General features: G+C 40.4%; 1 protein-coding gene across 1 annotated transcript in view; it reads left to right on the top strand.

The window, feature by feature from the left end:
* LOC109923835 (chloride anion exchanger-like) overlaps nt 1-4,801 on the top strand; it is a 61,122-nt gene extending 56,321 nt beyond the window's left edge. The window contains exons 19-21 of the mRNA XM_048610265.1: nt 2,730-2,875; nt 4,401-4,457; nt 4,543-4,801. Of these exons, the coding sequence (XP_048466222.1) occupies nt 2,730-2,875; nt 4,401-4,457; nt 4,543-4,566 (227 nt within the window). The 3' untranslated portion in view covers nt 4,567-4,801. The remainder of the gene's footprint in view (nt 1-2,729; nt 2,876-4,400; nt 4,458-4,542) is intronic.
* Nucleotides 4,802-15,183: the final 10,382 nt, after the last annotated feature.

Below are 15,183 nucleotides of genomic sequence, written 5' to 3'. Positions count from 1 at the left end.
AGCCTCTCTGCTCCTATGATGCTGCTTGGCCTGCTGTGTTCATCCAGCCCTGCACCTTGTTATCTTTTCAGTTTGTCAGGTTACTAGTTCCAACTTACTAATTACTTGTTTCAGGTTACTCGTGGAGCACCACAGGTATCAGTGCTGGGCGCAAGTATTTACAATCCATATTAATGACTAAGATGGATTGTGTGTCACAATCCTTTCCATTATTTTACATGGCCTCACATTAATCGAGACAAAGCCATCTCGGACTCTTCCCTGTATCTGTGTTCAGCACATCGACCTTCCAGTCCCTATCCTATCTCTTCCTATCTCCTCCTGGAAAACTCTTAGTCAAATCACACAACAACACTTTCAAAATTTCAACTATTTAGCCTCTGTAGAAACAAAACATTTTGTGGCTACCTGTCTGGCAAACGACACCCTGTCTACTATTTTTGGTGCCTGATTCCCAGTAAATCTTTCATTCTTCCTTGCTCCCTGGCTATTACAACTCTCAACCTTGCTCCTGTAGGGACAAGAGACACAGATTGAAATAAATATTGTGCTTCAGGCATGCATGGCCAGACTCAGACATGTTCAGAAAAGATAGGGAAAGGAAAAGAGGAGGCGAATAGCAGTAATTTGGGGAATATGTTTTACAGTTGGAAAGGGAGAAAGTCCTGGAGGGAATAAGGGCTGAATTCATTAATATTTTATTGGCTTTTAAATGTTTCAAAATAGTGATTGTGTGTGAGAGAGAGAGAGACAGCGAAAGAAATCTGCAGTGAAATCACAAAGCTATGCAAAAACTATAGGGTATTAATACTGTTTGGGATGATGTCCCCAAATATTTGAGTAATTGATGTCAGAGGTTTCGGGAAAAATTTCTGAAATGTATTCTAAATTTCCTTGGGCAGTATGTCCTCAATCCAAATAAGGAAGAGGCATTGCCAGGTCTAGTGCTGAAAATGAGAGTGTGACAATAGGACCATTTGTTTGTGAGAAGCACAGGATAAGAGTGATCATTATATCAAGGTTTTGGAAGAACATGGACCAATCTAAATTGGAAGAGGAAAACTTCAAAGGGCTGAGAAGGGATCTTGCCAGTGTAAAATGGAACCAGAAAGTGACAAGAAAAACTGCAGTGGAACAATGGTTGATCTTTAAGGTACAAGCTTTTTACATTGCAACAAGGATGTAATTCTTCAGGTGAATTCTTCAAATGAAAACCAGGCCAAATAGAATACATTGGGAGGTGAAGGCAAAAATAAAAGTGACAGAGACAAAATAAGAATAGGATGCAGGTAATATAAAAGTGAATCCCAAGATTCTAGCAGTATGTAAGTAGTAAGTGGATAATAAGTGGCAGGAAATGGCCTATTAAGGTCAATTTCACCCTTGTGTCTGCTCATCTGCTGTTGAAAGCCTCATCTCTTGCCTCAAGAATTGACTATTCCATACTGTCCTAGTTGGTTTCCCACATCCTATCCTCCATAAAACTTGGGTTTATCCAAAGATCTGCTCTTACTTGTAACAAATTCCTGATCATTTACCACACTGTACTTGCTGACCTAGACTGGATCCCAGTCAAGCAAGGTTTGATTTAAAAATTCTCAGCCTTACATTCTTACACAACACAATAAATTTCCCTTCAAATCATTCATTGTCTCTGCTTCAACCACTCTTGTGGACAGAGAGTTCTCGGTCATTTGCACTTTGTAATTTAGGAGAATGAGAGTTGACCTCAATGCACAATATAGAATTCTGAGGACGTTTGCCATCACTACAGAAAAGGTATTATCTGGACAATATAGAACATGGACTCACGGTTGCAAGGGAAAAAAAAAATCAGCCTTACAGTAAGGTTGAGACGAAGAGAAGAGTCTTCACTCCGGGGACTATGAAGCTTTGGACTTCTCTATCCCAGATGGAAGTGAAAGTTCAGCTGCTGAGTATATTCAAGACTGGGACTGTTATATTTTAGGACCATTAGGGAATTAAGGCATATAGGGATTTCTGGGATTAAAAATTAGTCATGATCCTGTTGAATGTTGAAGCAGGCACAGGGGTCCACATGGGCTACTCCTACTCCTGCTTTATTGGTTCCAACAGAATTGCAAGTCCTTTCATCACTCACAGTGGAGTGATTCAAGAAACACTATCTCAGGGTATCTGGGATGGGCAATGAATATTGGCCTTAGCATGGCTCCAGGTTTCCTGAAAATGAATAAAAAAATACTGGGTGAAGCCATTCCTCATGCACAGCTGAGCCAGCGGACACATTTTCTGGTCTGATGAGGTGCTTATCCTGTTGTGACAGTTCCTCCACCTTGAACTATGTAACAAGGAATGTAAGCACAAATTTCCAACTTGAGGTTTGCGCAGTGACAAGCCCAAAGATTGGGACTTGGAAATTGACCAGGTAAGAATTTGAGCCTTTGATCAATGTGGCTGCTTGAAATTAAAAGATTTGGGGAAAAAAATGTTTCAACATACAATTATTTTAGTATTATGAAAAAAGACATTTTTTGAAGCTTTTCATCTTGAACTCGTCAATACAATTCATAAGAAGTACAACATCTATGCTATATGAGAGGAGAGTGCTGCTTGGTTGGAACGTGGTGATAGTAGTAGTGTTGCCATGGAGAATGAAACAGATAGATGATTGTTGACATTTAATTGCCAAGCTTTGTTTCAATTTTAAATTGAAGTGAGTTAACTCTTGTTATTTTGTTTATTCTCAGATTTAATCCTGGAGAAATTAAGCAGATGTGGATTTTTTGATGATGAAATCAGTCCAAAAATATTCTTCCTTACTATCCACGATGCAATGCTCTGCATATTGGACAAACATCATCCCACTAATTCTGTCAACATCATATGTGACAAGGTATCTTTGGTTAGAACACAGAACATTACTGCACAAGAACAGACCCTTCTACCCACGATGATGAGCTGACCATGACTCCAAAGTAAACTAATTCTTTTCACCTGCCCATATGCCTACATTTCTTGCATATTCATGGACCTATTTAAAAGCCCCTGAAACGCCCCTATCATATCTGCCTCCACCACCACCCCTGGAAGCTCATTCCAGACATCTACCACTATCTGTGAAAAAATTTGCCCCTCACATCTCCTTTGAACATTCCCCCATTTCAACTCTGGGAAAAAGATTCTGACTGTCAGCCCTATCCATGCCTCTCATAATTTTATAAACTTCTACCAGGTCTCCCCTCAGCCACTGCTGCTCCAAAGGAAACAACCCTAGTTTGTCCAGCCTCTCCTTATATCTCATACCCTCTAATCCAGGCACCATTCTGGTAAATCTCTTCTGCACCTTCATCAAAGCCTCCAGATCCTTCCTGTAATGTAGCAACCAGAGTTGGTGGTTGTCTGTTACTTACTTCTAATTCTTTCCTTGCTCCTTCATTTCTTTTGAAAATTTATTTTGTATTTTCATGTTTCCCTTCTGTACCATACGTTTACTTTGCTTTCTCCCTGTATATTTGCTCATATCACCTCTCATCCCATATGATTATCAGTGTCCCATTTTAATCCCATATGTCTCTATGTCCCCTCTCTGCAGCACCATGTCCCTCATTGCCTTTCACTCCCACATGGCCCTACATCCCCCGGACTCTGTGCCCTCATCTCCCTGGCCCTGAGTGTCCCTTGCATGGCTCCATGGCCTTTGGTGCCTAATACTTATACCTTTCTCCCCTGTGCAGCCTTTTTGAAGGAGAACCGGGGAATTCCTGGATAATATATAGCATTCAATCAACATCACATAAAGAGATCTTCTTGTCATTTTTACATTGCTCTTTGAAATCCTTCTCAGTACAAAATGACTGCTGCATTTCACATATTGTGATAGTGGCTACACATAAAAAGAAACCTAATTGCAGCCTGACATCACTAGGAGAATTAAAGGAAGAAGAAATATTCTGGAGTTTCTTCTCAATCTCTCTCTGAGTCCTGGGAGTTTATACAGATCTCTTCCTCAAATCAAGAAAATTATTTCTGTACATGCCAAACAACTTTCAAACCAACAGTTTTTTCTAATGAATTTGTTCTACATGCATTTTCATTCTACTTGTGAGAGATGAGGTAATTATTGTAACATCGGAAGATCGCCAAATAACCAACTAACCATGTACAGAAATGATTAGTGAACCTGTTGACTATTCGCTGAACACATTAACTAATCACATGCAGAAGAACTGTAGAGAACAATAATGAGTGCTGAAATAGAAACAGTACAAAACAAACAATCATCTGCTGTTTACTCATCTTCACAATTAATACAATATCAGGCACATCTGGAATCACAAATTTTACAATATGTGAGAATGTGAATTAAAACTGGATTACAATTTGAATTCAGATAACTGAACTCATTAATATTGTTGTAGGTAAACAACATCAAGGAAACAAGTTCTGAAGGAGACTTAAAAAAGAGGAACTGTGGGGTAAGCTAAAACAATATCCTTCATTTTTTAGGAAACAATACTATTCTTGCCAAGTTAATAGTTCCATAATCTGATTTATTTTCAGGTGCAATCGGAATCACATTTCTGAGTGTTTGAAAAACAAGTAGAAAACTGATGCAACATGTATGAGAATCAAGCAAACTAACAAGATCCAGAAAGGACTATACCTGTAATTTGAGATTGATTTATGTGCAGAATTTATTCTGCATAGACTGTCACAATCCATTTTGAAATTTGGCTAATCAATGTAAGTTTGTAATTTTTAAGGCAAAGATGTGACATGACAGTTGTACATGACAAATCAATACAGATTTAGTGAGTGAGTCTCTGGCAGCGTACCATCATCACTGTGGGTCTGAGGTCTGTTTAGAAAAATATTTATAGCAGTTCTAACAAATTTCACACAAATATAGAACCAGCTGATCACCCACTTCCCACTCTCTAATATTGACAATAACTGTAGAGTTGTGTCACATTGTTCACTCTTCCATAGAAACAGGATGCGGAGTAGGCCATTCAGCCCCTCAAACCTGTTTTACCATTTGATAAGATTATGGCTGATCCAATTGTTGTCACTTCTTTTCTGTCTGCCTGTAAACCCTCGACTTCCTTGTCAGTGAGGAATCTCTCTAGCTTAGCCTTAAAAATATTCAATAACCCTGTCTCAACCACTCTTTGGGGAAGAGACCTCTGACAAAAAAAAACTCATCTCTGTCTGAAATGGGAGACTCCTTAATTTTTGTACTGTGTCTCCTAGTTCTAGTCTCTGTTGCAAGGGGAATCATCCTTTGGTATTCACCCTGTCAAGTCAATTATCTTGAATAAGTTTCAAGAAGATCACCTCTCAATCTTCTGAACTCCAATGAACATGGGTCCAAAATGCACAAACTTTCCTAATATGACATTATCCTCATTCCAGGAATCAGTTCAGAAATCCTTCTTTAAACTGCTTCCAATGCAATTATGTCCTAAATTTAAATGAGAATAAAATTGTACATGGTACTCTGGATGTGATCTTACCAAAACCCTGGGCAACTGCAGCAAAACTTCTCTACTTTTATATGCAATTCTCCTTGTTATAAATAAGGACATCCTATTTGTCTTCCTAGTCACTTACTGTACCTGAAAATTAACTATTTGTGATTCTTATGCTGGGACACCCGCATCCCTTTGTATGTTGGAGTCCTGTGATCTCTCTCCATTTAAATAATATGCTGTTTTTCTGTTCTTCCTGCCAAAGTAGACAAATTCACATTTTTCCATATATTTTATCTGTCAAATTTTTGCCCACTCACTTTATCCATCCTTTTGTAGATTCCTTATGTCCTCTTCCCAACTTACTTTCCTACCTTTGTGTCATCAGCAAATTTAGCAATCATACATTCTGTCCCTTCATCCAAGTAATTGTTTGTAAATTGTTAAGGCCCCAGCTGTGATCTTTATTGTACTCCACTCATTACATCCTGCCAACCTAAAAATGACTATTTATCCCTATTTCTTTATTTCTTATTACCTAACCAACTCTTTAGACATTCTGATATGTTGCATCCTCCTAAGCTATTATTTTGTGTTGTAACCTTTGACGTAGCACCACATGAAATGGTTTTTGGAATGCAGGTACATCATCTCTCCAGGTTCCCCTTTATTCACACTGCTTGTTACTTACCTTTCACAAAACCACGTTGCCTCTGCCTTGTTGCATTAAGATTTTATAAATGCCTTGTAATAACATCTTTGAATAAAAGACTCCTTCATTTTCTATATACTAGATATTAAGCAAACTGACCTGTAATTTCCTGCTTCCTATCTCCTTTTCTTGAATACAGAACTTACATTTACAACTTTCCTGTCTGATGAGATCTTTGCAGAATCCAGGGAATTTTGGAAAATTGAAACTAAAAGTGGGAAGAAATGGGGAGACCTCAGCGTGTGGATGTGTGGTTAAGCAAGGAGGAGACCTATAGGAGCAGGGCCCTGTTACAGAAAGAGCAATGCTGTTAACAGCTTGATTAGAACAGCAATCGATACCTTAAAGCTGGGAATACTAAAATGTCAGCTTGATGTAACCCAATGCCCACTCTGGGGTCCTGGCCCTTAGATTGAGAAGCCCTGGTAGAGGATAAAGTCCATCAGGACCCAGGGACCTGTCAGATGTAGTTCTAATAATGTTCTCAGGCCCTTTACCTAGTGATCTTAATTGTTTTAAATTCCTCTCTCCCTTTCATCTCCTGATTCACAATCATCTCTAGGGTGTAGTTTGTGTTTTGCTCAGTTCAAACAGATGCAAAATTTCTGTCAAACCATGTATCATTACTCCATTTTTCAGTATTCGTTCCTGGGTTTCATTCCTAGAGGGCTAATGTTAATCATTTTTCCTTCTTAAATACCTGTAGAAGTTTTACTATCTTTTTTATGTTTCTTGTTGGCTTTTCTCATATTCTAATTCTTTCCCCCTCCTTTTCTTTTAAATTTATTTCATGAATTTTATATTCAGTCCAATCTTCTCACCTGCCACTAACTCTGAGGAATTGGATGCTTTTTCTTTCAATTTAATACCATCTATAGCTTCCTTAGTTAGTCATAAATAATGCATCCTTCACCTAGAATCTCTCTCACTTTCTTTCTCTCATTGTATCCGTGTTAACAATTAAGAAATACCTTCTTTAATATTTCACCCTGCATCTCTGCTAATCTGTTCCTGAAGCTAATTTCTCAGTTCATGCTCACCAGCTCTACCTTCATGCCCTTATTTAATTTTAAAACCACCAATCTTAGACCCACTCTTTTTTCCCTCAAACTGAATGCAAAATTCACCCATGATAATCACTGCTACCTAAAGGCACCTTTATCAAGAGGTCATAATTTATTCTGTCTCATTCAACATTAGCAGATCTGGAATTAACTGCTCTCAGGTTGCCTCTAGAACATGTTGCTGTAAGAATCTGACCTGAAAACACTATGAATTTATCCTTCAGGCTACCTCTGCCAATCTTATTTGTCCAAGCTATGAATAGATTAAAATCATCTACAGACTATTGCTATATCTTTTTCATAACACCCCACTATTTCTTCCCATATACCTCTTGCAACTGCGAGATTACTGTTAGGAGAGCTATAAATTACTCATACAAGTGACCTTTTACCTTTGCCATTCTCTTATCTGTCACCAAACCGATTTGTACACACTCATATCACTAAATCCTTGTGGCTGTACACACTCACATCACTGAACCCTTGCTGCTTTTACACACTCAATCCCAACCAATCACTCCTTTTACACACTTACAGCCAGGACCTCTGGTGGATTTACACTCTCACAATCCTGAACTTCCAGTCCTCTGATACACGCATTGCCCTATACTCTTGTTGCTTTTCTCCCCCACACTAAATAAAAATCATACTCTGCATATCCATCAACTTAGATATATAAACAAACAGCACTGATGGTAGGCATTTTTGTCAGCAAAAGCTGGTCAATCATCTTTCTTGCCCTTTGACTTCATTGATATGACGTCCCAGTAGTTTGGTATGAAACTCACAACGGAGAACTGTAGAAGGGCAAGAGTGAAAACTAAGTTAACAAATTTGGCAGAGCTGTGAAACAGGGCTGGGTAACAAACACTGGTCTTCAATTAAAGCCATATCCTGAAAACATCAAAGAATTAAATTGTAACTATCTAATGCTCTACTTTCAGTCAACTGTTTACTGAACATAATTTTTCAATCTGATGGTTTGATGCTGCTTCCTATGATGGAGGCAGTTGTGGGTGATGACGACACTGGCCCAGAATATTTCCCACTCTCTGGAAAGGTGAAGTGAGCAGCTGATGTTGTGGGTGTAGGTGGAGTGAGTTGAAGGTCAGGAGGGGGTCACCATCCTCAATACTGCATTAGGGAAAGCCTCAGAATCCATACCCCTTCCTCTCACTTCTAACATGAACCTGTCAGCTAAACTGTCTGAAGAAGAACTCAAAACATTGACTCAGGTTTCTCTTCACAGACGCTGCCAGACTTGCCGGGTTTCTCCAGCAATTTCTGTTTTGTTTGTTAGAGATCAGTCACGTTCTGCCAATTAGCAGTCAACTAAATTATTGGGGTAATTTTGAAGAACAATAAACACAGGTTCAAATCCAACTTGCTCCAGAGGTGCATCATAACATTTTGAGAATATCTGGAATCTGGCTGGGAGAAGGCATCTTGTGGTGCAGTTGTAGTGTCCTTCTCTCTGAACCAGGAGGCCTGGAATCAAGTGCCAATTGCTGCACAGACACATCTCTGAACAGGTTGATTTAAAAAGCATCTCGAAGAACAATTTGATTCCAATTGATCTATGGGATTAGTGGAAAACTGCAATAACATGGGAAGCTTTAAGATTATATGATTCACCAAGGGCACAGAAGGGCTTGTTTCTGAAAAGCCTCTTAAACATCCTAATTTATCACGATGTCGTACGTTGGGCGGATTTCTTAATAGTGGCATGCTATTCCAATTGGTGGAACAGAAGTGTACATCATTGGTTTCCTCTCAAACACACTTAAAGCTTAAACTGTCGGAGAGACGTGTGACCAGGAAGCGGGGGAGCTTTGACTGACCAGCTACTGAGAAGCGGACAGTGGGCATCAATCACGATTTTCCTGCTTTGTTGCCATTCACATTAGACCGATCGACAACACAGGTGTTTTTGTTTCAAATTTAAATTTCATCTGTCAATATTTTGCATTATATCAATTTCAGTATACATCGTAAATTACTTGTTGGGATTAGCTTTGTTGGTGAGTTACATGTACTGGCATGTCTCTTGATGACTTCGGGGCAGTTAGGTCGTTTCCCTTATTGTGACAGAAACAATGTTATATTTTTGTTCCCTTTGGACTGAATGCAAATGTCCAATGTTTAATTCACCATTCGGTAGGATATGGCTGAATTTCCAGACTCAGCTTCCCTTCTACGTATTGTAAAGGATATTGTTCAAGATAATTGAAATGAAAACTCAAAGTCCTATAAGGCCTGTCGAAGCTACTACCTTGAGATGGACACACGTTTGGACAAAACTTTGGATGTCTCATTTTCTTGCTTCGAGTGACAGTCCCCAAAGCTGCACCCACTCAGCCTCTCCCACTTCACATCTTCACGCACCAGACCCCACCGTCTTTCCTCTCTTGCTTTCCTCTTCCATGGATCCAGACTCTGAACGTACAAAACGGTCCCGCAGCCTCACTGCGACTCCCCTTTTCCAGTCCCGAAAATCCATCCAGGCTGCCGTTCTTGTGCTGTAGACTCCGACAAGAAAAATCACTGACCTCACACAACTGCACAAAATACCAACTTCAACCAAACATGAACCCGGTGCAACGAGAGTCTCCCGCGCGCCCACTTTATCTTGAAGATTGGAAAAATAAATACGCTAATGAATTTTCATAGCATGCAAATATATATAACAAATACATAGCGCCATAGGGCAGTATGCGGTCCAATACACCACAGTCACATCGCTGACTTTACCTCTGCATCTCATCCTGCTTTCGAGAAATCGAAAGTTTGCATCCCGCCTAACTCAGCCGCCCCACAAGCTTTGTTTCCTGCATTTAAAGGATGGATAAAATTTAACATCACAGCCACTTTGCGGCAGTTGTGACATTAGCAAGCTGAATCCTGAGGCATTGCTAAACATCTGGATGATATGTTGAATTGTGGCACGTTTTGATTTAAAAAATGCTCACATCAATAATTGGTGTATGAAATGTAACAACTGATGATGTGTTTAATTGAGAATCACTATACTTTAATGAATGGGAATTTAAAATTTTTCTGATTCTACTCGATCAAAGGAAAAATAGAGATCGCGACAGAAAAATAATGAAAGATAATGTTTATGTAGTTACTGCCGCATGAACACTGAAAATACAACTCTCATCACAATTACATGTTGTAATGATCAAGCATGCGAATTGAACCAATTAGAGAACAAGCTGTTTTAAATCTATAATGTGAAAGTGCTAATTATTCATAACTAAATGTAAAAGAACATTAAAGGAGAGTGACCATAATATAATAGAATTTTACATTAAGTTGGAAGGTGATGTGCTTTAATCTGAAACTGGCATCTTAAATCTGAACAAAGGGAATTACAAAGGAATGAGGGGAAAATTGACTGTGGTAGATAGAGAATCCACATTAAAAGATATGTTGGAAGATCATAAGACTATGAGATATAGGCGTATAATTAGGCCATTTGGTCCATCGAGGCTGCTCTGCCATTCGATCATAGCTGAGATGCATCTCAACCCCATTCTCCTGCCTTCTCCTTGTAACCCATGATCCCTTTACCAATCAAGAACCTATCTATCTTTGTTCTAACAAAGCTCAATGAATTGGCCTCCACAGCCTTCTACGGCAATAAGTTCCACAGAATCACTACCACTGGCTGAAGAAATTCCTCCTCATTTCAGTTCTAAAACAGTTGTCTCTTCACTCTGAGTCTCTGCCCCCAGGTCCGAGTCTCTCCTACCAGTGGAAATACCTTCTGTACTTTTATTCTTACAGAATACTGAAAGGCCTGAATAGTTTCAATCAGATCCCCCTTCACCCTTGTAAACTCTATCAAGTACAGACCCAAAGTCCACAACCGCTTCTCAAATGACAAGTATTTCACTCTCAGGATCATTTTTGTAAATCTCCTCTGGTCTCTCTCCTGGGCCAGCACATGCTTCCTTAAATACAGGGCTCAAAACTGCTTACCATATGCCAAACGCAGTCTGACCAGAGCCTAACACAGCCTCAGCAGTGCATCCCTACTCTTGTATTCTAGTCCTCATGGAATGAATGTTAATATTGCATTTGCCTCCTAACTGCAAATTGAACTTGCATGCTAACCTTAAATGAATTCTGAGCTAGGAATCCTAACTCCCTTTGTGTTCCAGATTTCTGAAGCCTTTCCCCATTTAGAAAATAGACTATGCCACTATTCTTCCTACGAATGTGCATAACCTCACGCGTTCCCACATTATACACCAACTGCTACTTCCTTGCCCACTCTGTTAACTCTTTTTTATTCATTCATGGGATGAAAGTATCACTAGCTAGGCCAGCAGTTATTGCCAATCCCTGATTAACCAGAGGGCATTGCAGTGGCTCTGGAGTCACATGTAGGCCAGACCAGGTGAGGATGACAGTTTTCTTCCCTTAAGGGCATTAATGAACCAGATGGGTTTTTCCAACATTCGACAGTCATTATTAGACTCTTAATTCCAAATTTTTATTGAATTCAAATTCTATCACCTTTAACGGGGGGTTTTAATTCAGGTCCTCAGAACATTAACTGGGTGTCTGGTTAACGATCTAGCGATAATACCACTAGGCTACCACCACCCGGTCCAAACCTGTCCAAGTCCTTCTGCAGCCTTCCCGCTTCCTCAACATTACCTGTCCCTCCATCTATCTTTGTGTCACCTGCAAACTTAGTAACAATTCCCCCAGTTTCTTGATCTGGATTGTTATTGTCTAACATAATAGTTTTGGTCCCAACACTGACTCCTGTGGAACTCCACTAGTCACCGGCTGCCACTCTGTTAAAGACCTCTTTATCCTCACTGACCTTCTGCCAGTCAGCCAATCTTCTATCCATGCCAGTACGTTATTCTGTTAGGGACATTCAGAAGACTTTGGAAGAAGGGTCATTGGACCTGAAACTCTGCTTTCTCTCCTCAGATGGTGCTAGACCTGCTGAGTTTTTCCAGCACTTTCTGTGATTATTGTAATAGCACCTTTCTTACATGCCTTTTCTACTTCCTGATTTATTTTCTGCCGCACATCCTGACTACTGTTAGGGGGCCTGCACATAACTCCCATTGGGGTCCTTTCCCTTTCCGGTTCCTCAACTCTGCTCACACAGATTCTATGCCTTCTGAAACTTGCTTTTTGCTACTGATGTAATTTCATTTCTTACTAACAAGGCAACATCACCTCCTCTGCCCATCTGCCCGCCCTTTCGGTAAGGACATGTAATCCTGGATATTTAGTTCCCAACCCTGGTCCCCTTGCAGCCACATCTCTGTGATGTACACAACATCATTCCTGCCAATTTCAATCTGCACTACAAGCTTATTTTGTTTGTTTCATATACTGTGTGCATTTAAGTTCAACACCGTTAATCCTACATTGACTGCCTGCCTTCTCGTTGTTGTCCCCTTATTTGCTGTGTCTGAAATCAAATTCCTGAGCCTCTCCTTACTCTCTGCCCTATTACTTGTTCTGGAAACTTTAATAAACCCATCCTACTGTAACTAGTTTAAAGTCCTTGTGACCACCCTATTTAGCCTTTCCACTAGAATCCTGGTCCCAAATTGCATGTGGTTCAAGTAATAATCCAGAGACTACAAACATTGAGGAACAAAAACAGAAGTTGCTGGAAAAGCTCAGCAGGTCTGGCAGCATCTGTGAAGAAAAATCAGAGTTAATGTTTCAGGTCCGGTGACCCTTCCTCAGAAATGATAACTCTGATTTTTCTAGACAGATGCTGCCAGACCTGCTGAGCTTTTTTCCAACAACTTCTGTTTTTCTTCCTGATTTACAGCATTCACAGTTCTTTCAGTTTATTAAACAGTTGAGGTTCTGTTTTTAATTTTTGTTCCTAATTCCTGGCATTCTCCAAACAGGACCTCTTGCCTATTCTTGTCTTTGTTGTTAGTGCCAACATGGACCACAACAATGGATCTTCCCCCCTCATTCCAGTATCCTTTCAAGTTGACTTGCGATATTCTTCACCTTCGAACTAGCTAGGTAACACACCATGAAGGACTCTTGATCCTGCTTACAAAGGATGCTATCTACCCTGTAATTATACAATCCCCTATCATTACCACTTTCCTTTGTATTGTACCTCTTGAATGGCTTCCTGGATCAAGGTGCAGTGGTCAGTTTCAATAGTTGGAGGAACACAGCAAGTCAGGCAGCATCAAAGGAGCAGGAAAGCTGACATTTTGGGTTTACACCCTTCATCGATTTTCCTGTTCCTTTGACCTGCTGTGTTCCTCCACTCCACACTTTATTGACTCTGACTCCAGCATCTGCGGTTCTTACTGTCTCCGCAGCGGTCAGTTTGACCAACCTCCCAGCAGACTCTTGCCTCTTCTGTACAGAGAGCTAGTACCTCCTACCCCTGTTAGACAAGGTCAAGAGCTGAGTCTCCTCTAGTGTCACTTTCAGGATCTCTCTACCTGCCTCACGTTGTCACACCCTTTCTGTCCTTGACCATGGGCCAAATTTGAAATATTTAAGCTACGGGTGTGACTGCCTGGAACTCAGCATCACGGTAACTCTCTCCATCCCGGATGTGCTGTGGTGTCTAAAGTTTGGATTCTAGTTCACCAACTACCTCACACGACAGAATGTAGTCACTGTGACTTGCAATGGGATCCACCAGCTCCCACATCATCCAAAAACCACACATCGCCTGTACTGCCGTTTCTAATATAGTTAATTAGGTTTTATTTATTGTTAAATATATCATTCTCAGATAGTCCCTAAATGATTGCACTCCTTTCTGAATGTAGTCCTAATTAAGATCTGTTGCTAATATAGGTCCCTTACGAGCCAATCAGACCACAACCTCTCTGTGACATCACTTTCTAAAAGAAAAGATGAAAAAACAATGTAAACACCAGAATGATCAAAATTCCCAGCTTTAAGTCTTCTCACCACTGCTGGTGCTGCTCCTCCCCCACTCAGGTGAGTCTGGACACGTTCACCTTCCATTTACTGATAAACAGGCATCTGGGTCAGCTCCTTGTCTAAGGTTTGGTGTGATCTTCAAATCCTCCCTTTCCCAATATCATTCAATGAATTTTCATTCTTGTTCTTCCCCACAAGAGCAGATTGCGGACCGGTTTTCCCAGCTGCTTCACCGCAGCAGTGAACACTTCTGATCTGCCTCACTGTGATGGTGATGGCTCCCTGACTGCCTCACCGTAGTGATGACCACTCCCTCTTTTTAATTTCCAAAATATACTTTATTCATAAAAATATCTTTATATACATACATAGTCACTAAAGCAGTTCAGTTCTGTACAGTAGCACATGAAGAAACAAACAGACATTGGAGTTTGACTCTATCCAGCAAACAAATCCAAGAAATTTCTTACTTGTACAAGGCTACATTTACCAGCAGAGTCTGATAACTGAAGGGACCGCCATCTAACTTCAGCAGAAAGACTGTAGATGGCAGTCTTCCCCACTGCCTCATGGCAGCAGCTGCCCCAAGCTTTAGTGTGCCCCTCAGTGCATAGTCCTGGACCTTGGAATATGCCAGTCTACAACACCTGGTTGAGGTCAATTTCTTGCTCTGGAAGTCTAAAAAGTTTCAGGCAGACCAAAAAGCACTTATCAACAAATTGATGGTCCTCCAGGTGCAGTCAATGTTTGTCTCGGCGTGTGTCCTGGGAAACAGACTATAGAGCACAGAGTTCTGCTGCTCAGGATGAACAGTGACAAAAAAGACCACTGCATCTCCCTCTAGACTTCCTTTGCAAACCCACATTCCAGCAGGAGAGTGTGAAAGTCTCTACACCCTGCAGTCAATTCGAGGGCACCTTGCAATGGCATTGAGATTCTGGGCATACATGAAGCATCTCACAGGAAGTGCCATTCTCACCACCAGCCAAGGGATACCTTGGGGCTTATTGGAAAGTTCTGGTAATGAGGTATTTTC

Source organism: Rhincodon typus, chromosome 22 (genome assembly GCF_021869965.1).
Source record: "Rhincodon typus isolate 14 chromosome 22, sRhiTyp1.1, whole genome shotgun sequence".
NCBI lineage: Eukaryota > Metazoa > Chordata > Chondrichthyes > Orectolobiformes > Rhincodontidae > Rhincodon > Rhincodon typus.
The sequence above is the reverse complement of the archived record's forward strand: the minus strand, read 5'-3'. Positions and strand labels throughout refer to the sequence as shown.